This window comes from Staurois parvus, unplaced genomic scaffold (assembly GCF_062004578.1).
Source record: "Staurois parvus isolate SC_StPar_1 unplaced genomic scaffold, SC_StPar_1.0 ptg000843l, whole genome shotgun sequence".
NCBI classification, from domain to species: Eukaryota; Metazoa; Chordata; class Amphibia; order Anura; family Ranidae; genus Staurois; species Staurois parvus.
Window position 1 is genome coordinate 144,265 of NW_028318639.1, and position 7,469 is coordinate 151,733.

Consider the following 7,469-nt stretch of genomic DNA (forward strand, 5'->3'; position numbering starts at 1 on the left):
TTTTCCTCTTCCCTTTTCTTTTACTTCCCTTTTCTCTTTCCTTTCCCCTTTCTTCCCTTTCCTCTTCCCTTTCCCCTTACTTCCCTTTCCTCTACAATCTGTACCACGCAGCACACTACACAGATGGAAGCCATCATCCACTGCTAACACCTTGTGATCCGGCAGAAGAGCCGCCCATACTCTGATACAAATAAACTGCAGTAGAATGCTACTGGGGTGAAACGCATTAATGAGGAGAAGTTCTCAGCAAGGACATACTGTGTGCTTTTGTGGATCAATAAAGCTTGTAGAAAGTAGTGACATCATCGGCGTATGGGCTTCTTCTACACCTATGGCATATACTGTAAATATGATTTATCCGATATTCATCAACAACCAATCAGAAAGTTGTTACTATGTTACTTTTTTGTGCGATAGTCTGCTGGAACAGTAGCTTCTGCACGGCCCCTTTGACATCTTTGTTCCGCAGCGTATAGATGATTGGATTCAACATGGGCGTGATGACGGCATAGAAAACCGTAATGAAGCGATTGGCAGATGAATACACAGACATGGGTTGAAGATAAACGATAATACCCGTGCCATAGAAAATGGAAATCACCATTAAATGTGAGGCACACGTGGAGAAGGTCTTACGCCGTCCTTCTCCGGAGTTGATTTTCAAGATGCTTCTTATGATAAAACCGTAAGAAAGGAGAACTACCATGAAGCAGGAGGGACCCAGAATTCCCGGCGTCACGGTCAGCATGACTTCGTCAAGCGTCGCGTCCGAACACGACAGTTTGATCAGCGGGGTGGCATCACAGAAAATGTTGTCCATTTGGTTTGGTCCACAGAAGGAAAGTCTCAAAATGAAGGCGGTGTGAAAGGTGGAATGGAGGAGTCCACCCAACCAGGCGCAGGTGGCAAGCGGCAAATTCACCACCCTCCTCATGAGGACCACGTAACGTAAAGGGTTGCATATTGCCACATACCGATCGTAGGCCATGGCGGTGAGAAGAAACATCTCCGAGCTCGCCAGGACGTGGAAGAGATACATCTGCAAAATACAGTCGACAAATGGAATTCGCCTGTTGTCGGCAAGGAGGACATCGAGCAATTTAGGGACGGTGACGGAGGAGTAGCAGATATCCAAAAAGGAGAGGTTTGTAAGGAAAAAGTACATCGGTGTCTGCAGACGGCCGTCCAGCTGTATGACTAATATGATGATGGCATTGCCGAAGATGGTGGTGATGTAGACGACGATAAATGTCATGAACAGAAGCAGCCGGACCTCGTAGACTGAAGAGATACTGGACAGGAAAAATTCTGGGATGTTGCTTTGGTTGGAGCCAAAATAAGATGGATCAACTTTCATCTGTGAAAAAGAAACGAAAAACAGAACATGTGTGATGGAGGTGCTGGACTAAAGTCATCAGAGGTTCATGATTGCAGACGGTCAGGAGAAGTCAACTAAAGCACAATGGTGGGTACCTCGTGACTGGACCCATGACTGCACCCGTGACTGGACCCGTAAGTCTTTGAGGACCTTACATCTAAGATCCCTACCTCACAGACAACACATATAATACATCATGTAATCATTCCAGCAGGCATGAAGAACCATTTACACAGTGAAAGAAGAATGTCTCCTACATCGGGGGTCAGTCGGAAGAATATCCCTTACATTTGGGGGTCAGTGAGAAGAATGTCCTTTACATTGGGGGGTCAGTGAGAAGAATGTCCTTTACATTGGTGATCAGTGGGAAGCATGTCCCTTAAATTGGTGGTCAGTGGGAAGAATGTCCCTTACATTGGGGGTCAGTGGGAAGAATGTCCCTTACATTTGGGGGTCAGTGAGAAGAATGTCCTTTACATTGGTGATCAGTGGGAAGCATGTCCCTTAAATTGGTGGTCAGTGGGAAGAATGTCCCTTATATTGGGGGTCAGTGGGAAGAATGTCCTTACATTGGTGGTCAGTGGGAAGAATGACCCTTACATTGGTGTCAGTGGGAAGAATGTCCCTTACATTGGGGGTCAGTGGGAAGAATGTCCCTTACATTGGTGATCAGTGGGAAGAATGTCCCTTACATTGGGGGTCAGTGGGAAGAATGTCCCTTACATTGGGGGTCAGTGGGAAGTTAAATATTAGCATTACCCTCATTGGCTACTTACTGAATCTAAGAGGCAGAAACTTCTCATTCCTTAATACACCCCCAGTAAGCGGTTGATGAACCCTCGGACTCCACAGAACTTGGTTCAGAAAGGCTGAGCTAAATAATGGACTTTTCAGATGTTCTGTGAGAATATTGTAGCAGAATTATCTAGAACATTTCATATGCAACATTTACATTTTGGTTTGAAAGGGAAATTAAAAAAAAAATCTCCTTTAGATCTACCAGACTGATACAGAATGAAAGCCAACCCCAAAAGTCCACTCAACTCATATCCAATCAGAGAGGCCCTTGCTCTACACCACTGTTGGGAGATTGGAAGGAGACGGCACAATCCTATAAATCATATTACTTCAAATATTTCTTCATTTTTCCTTTAAAAAAATGTTTCTTGTGTTCAGTAAACTGGGCGGAGTCTGATGAGAAAGTAAAAATTATACTCCACGATAAAATATAAACATTCAGAAAGACCTGGAGTGTGCAGGAAAACACCAGAATCTGGAGCTGGAGAAGGTGTGAAGGAGTCCATTTGTGGTCCATCTTTATTCTCGCAGCTGTTTTGGGTCAATAATTAGATTTTTTAGTTACCATTTAATACATTTTATCTTAGATTTCCCTTTTTCCTTCTGACTCTCAACAACCATTTGCAGCTAAAGCCGAGCCACAGACGGTTCGCTGGTACAGAAGTCGGAATGTAGACCAATAAACTCATCTCTGGATTTGGTGGTCTGTGTAGCCACCTACTGAGGTTCCAGGTCAGCTTTCGGAGAGGTCTTGCCAGACATACGGCTCGGGGCACATGTGCATGCGGAACACATGGGCACATCCACCACAGAAACTGGTGCCTAGTGGCCTATTGAAACCTGAGGCCTGTATGGAATCATTGCTGGATGGCCTTGCAGCTTGTATCTCTTTTAGCCGTCATCCTCCTTGACTCTGGTATTGGCCCGCCTCTGGACTACTCCTACCTGTGTTATGGACCTTGGCCTGGACTCTTGACCAAGAATTTGCCTATCGATTCTGTACGTTGTTGCCTGCACGTTGTCACCCTCAGCTCATCTCTGAGTTTGATCCTGCTCGTGATTTGGAGCCCTCTGCTTGACTGTTACCGGACTCGGCTCGGGACCCAACTCTGTTCTCTTCTGATCTGGGTGAGGTCAGGGTGTCCTCATCACTGCGCTTCTGCTCACCTGACACCAGAGCTCTCGAGTTCGGTTCCATCTTCCTGGCACCTGGGCACTTCCATTGCCATGGCAGTCCCTGTCTCAACTTCCAGAGGTGCTCAGATGTGCAAGAGGCAACCCTCATTATCTGGAGCTCCTCATGCAGGTACATGACACTGGGATTAGAGAGGAGCGAATCTGACCAATCCGCAGATCCAATCCATCCTGCGGAGATCGTCGGGAGGGGTGACACCAAGTGTTACCGCACCGGGTGACACCAACCCTGCATATGTCTTTTTTTTCACTTTGCCCTGACATGCACTTTAAGAGACTGCAGAAGATGCAGCAGTGGAAAATCAGCCAGAAGTGGAACAATTTGAGATGGCAAGGCTAGGCCCTAATATACTGGAGACAAAAATCACAGGATGGAGATTTACTTCAAGAACAGGGACGGACTGACCATTTGGAAACACGGGCACTGCCCGAGGGCCGGGGGTCAGTAGGGGGCCCCATGAGATGCCCCTGGTACCTTTTTCATAGGCTTTTTTAAGTTTGGACAAGGACACAGGGGCCCCATGATCCCCTATTGCCGGGGACCCCATGGGTTGTCAGTCCACCCCTGTTCAAGAATGACTGCAGAGGAGACAGTGGTGTAAATCCGGGCAGCAGCAGGACAGTTTTCCTCAGGGATAAAAGGTCTAATCAGTGTATACCTAATGCAGGCCGGTTGAACCCCAAACGATTTTTTGTCCAAAAATCGAGAACGTTGTTCGCTCGGTAATCCGATGGCGCCATCAATGATTTCAAAAATTGGCCGACCGAGTCAAAAAGTTCACCCCATATAACGACAAAAACGTCTGTTCGTTCCAGGTCGCGGCTCATGCGCACATTCGTTTCTCAAAAACGATCGTACGATTTGACCATTATGGATTCGAAAATCGGTTGTTTTTCAGGAATTTTCCAACATGCCCGATCACCGAAAAGGGGAGGAGCCACGAAAATCGGCCGATGCCATTGACCCCACTAACAGAGCAAAAATCGGCCGATTGTTCTTGAAAAATCGGTCGAATTTCGACCCATGTATGGCCGGCATAACTTTTATTATTTGAGCATAAGGGGTGTTGTGAATGTAAGTGATATATTGTCGTGCAAATAATAGCTCCAAGAATAAATGTTCAGTATGGAGTGAATATTGCACTTTGAGAACCTCGAACATAAAAAAACTATAAGCATAAATAAAAAAAAAAATAAAAAAAAATATGTAAAACCCCCAAAATACCACCTCTTCCCTTTTAAAAAAAAGCAAAAAAAAAGCAAAGAAAAAAAAGAAGTTTTACCTGAAAAAATGCCCTTTGAATAAATGCTCAGAAAGTAGTGAATATTGCACTTTGAGAACCTCGAGCATTAAAAAAAACTATAAACATAAAAAAAAAAATTTAAAAAAATTTAAAACCCCCCAAATACCACCTCTTCCCCTTTAAAAAAAAAAAAGCAAAAACAAAAGCAAAGAAAAAAAAGAAGTTTTACCTGAAAAAATGCCCTTTGAATAAATGCTCAGTATGGAGTGAATATTGCACTTTGAGAACCTCGAGCATTAAAAAAATATAAAAAATAAAAAAAATAAAAAAAAATTAAAACCCCCCAAATACCACCTCTTCCCCTTTAAAAAAAAAGCAAAAAAAAGCAGTTTTACCTGAAAAAAATGCCCTTTGAACGTACATTAAAAATCAATATTCTCCTAAAACAAATGAAGCCCGCCAGGAATAAAACCCCACATTTTTAGGAAAAGCCTTCCTGCAAAAAAAAACCCCCAAAACCCAATTTAAACTATAATAAAGACCCAAACAACAGGAAATAATAAACATGATGGCCCCCGAATTAATGAAACCTCCCCATAAAACAAAAGCACTTTAAAAAAAAAAAGGTCTGCAGAAAAAATACTAAAACTTTGTTATGGACAGCAGCTAAAAGTAACCTCTGACCTCAAATCGAGCACAAAAATAATTAAAAAATACAAGAAATAAATAAAAAAAAGCTCCACTAGTCAGAGAAAAAATGCAGCAAAGGGGTTAATTGCCCATATGGAAGAGAAATATATTTTCAATATATTTAGAAAAAAAATATATACATGCAACATATATTTACAATATATTGGCCTACACAAATATATTGTAACACGTATTCCAAAAATGTAAATTAAAATATATTTTCCAAAGGCCTATATTTAAAAATATGTTTTTCTAAATTTTTGAACATCTAAAAAAATGCATTTAAACATAGATTTTTAAATATACTTGTAAACGCATTCCAAATGACACTTTGATATATTGCAGCGTGTGTTTTGAATATATTTTTAATGATATATTCACAGATATATTGAAATATATTTTTTAAATATATTGAATACGGCCAAAATTGCAGTCTTTGAAATATATGTCAATATATTTGGGAAGAATATATGAAGAATGTATTTTTAAAATTTATTTAAAATATATTTTTCTTCCATGTGGGTTTGTGTATCCACGTGGATTTTTTCCAGATATTTTTGAACATCTAAAAAAAAAAATACATTTAAACATAGATTTTTAAATATATTTGTAAATGCATTCCAAATTACTTTGATATATATTGCAGTGTGTGTTCTGAATATATTTTTAATATTATATTCACAAATATATTGAAATATATTGAATACGGCCAAAATTGCAGTCTTTGAAATATATGTCAATATATTTGGGAAGAATATATGAAGAATGTATTTTTAAAATTTATTTAAAATATATTTTTCTTCCATGTGGGTTTGTGTATCCACGTGGATTTTTTCCAGATATTTTTGAACATCTAAAAAAAAAAATACATTTAAACATAGATTTTTAAATATATTTGTAAATGCATTCCAAATTACTTTGATATATATTGCAGTGTGTGTTCTGAATATATTTTTAATATTATATTCACAAATATATTGAAATATATTGAATACGGCCAAAATTGCAGTCTTTGAAATATATGTCAATATATTTGGGAAGAATATATGAAGAATGTATTTTTAAAATTTATTTAAAATATATTTTTCTTCCATGTGGGTTTGTGTATCCACGTGGATTTTTTCCAGATATTTTTGAACATCAAAAAAAAAAAAATGCATTTAAACATAGATTTTTAAATATACTTGTAAACGCATTCCAAATGACACTTTGATATATTGCAGCGTGTGTTTTGAATATATTTTTAATGATATATTCACAGATATATTGAAATATATTTTTTAAATATATTGAATACGGCCAAAATTGCAGTCTTTGAAATATATGTCAATATATTTGGGAAGAATATATGAAGAATGTATTTTTAAAATTTATTTAAAATATATTTTTCTTCCATGTGGGTTTGTGTATCCACGTGGATTTTTTCCAGATATTTTTGAACATCTGAAAAAAAAATGCATTTAAACATAGATTTTTAAATATATTTGTAAATGCATTCCAAATTAAACTTTGATATATATTGCAGTGTGTGTTCTGAATATATTTTTAATATTATATTCACAAATATATTGAAATATATTGAATGCGGCCAAAATTGTAGTCTTTGAAATATATGTCAATATATTTGGGAAGAATATATGAAGAATGTATTTTTAAAATTTATTTAAAATATATTTTTCTTCCATGTGGGTTTGTGTATCCACGTGGATTTTTTCCAGATATTTTTGAACATCAAAAAAAAAAAATGCATTTAAACATAGATTTTTAAATATATTTGTAAATGCATTCCAAATTAAACTTTGATATATATTGCAGCGTGTGTTCTGAATATATTTTTAATATTATATTCACAAATATATTGAAATATATTGAATACGGCCAAAATTGCAGTCTTTGAAATATATGTCAATATATTTGGGAAGAATATATTAAGAATGTATTTTTAAAAAATGTATTTAAAATATATTTTTCTGGAGCTAGCAATCATAATTAAAGTCCATTTTCTTAATGTTCCTTTTTGCAGTTTGTTAGCCTTCCTTATCCCCGGATGTTGTCAGTCAGTATAGCAGTGGATGGTGTCAGTCATAGGGCAGTGAACTTTGTCAGTAGGGCAGAGGTTGGTGTCAGGAGAGCTGTTGAGGGTGTCAGTAGTTTTTTATTTTTAG

General features: G+C 38.0%; 1 protein-coding gene across 1 annotated transcript; it reads right to left on the minus strand.

Annotated features, from left to right (window-relative positions):
• Positions 1-379: 379 nt before the first annotated feature.
• On the minus strand, positions 380-1,357 carry LOC149443600 (olfactory receptor 4E2-like). Its single transcript, XM_089655518.1, has one exon. The coding sequence runs from the start codon at positions 1,355-1,357 to the stop codon at positions 380-382; it is 978 nt and encodes a 325-aa protein (XP_089511644.1).
• Positions 1,358-7,469: the final 6,112 nt, after the last annotated feature.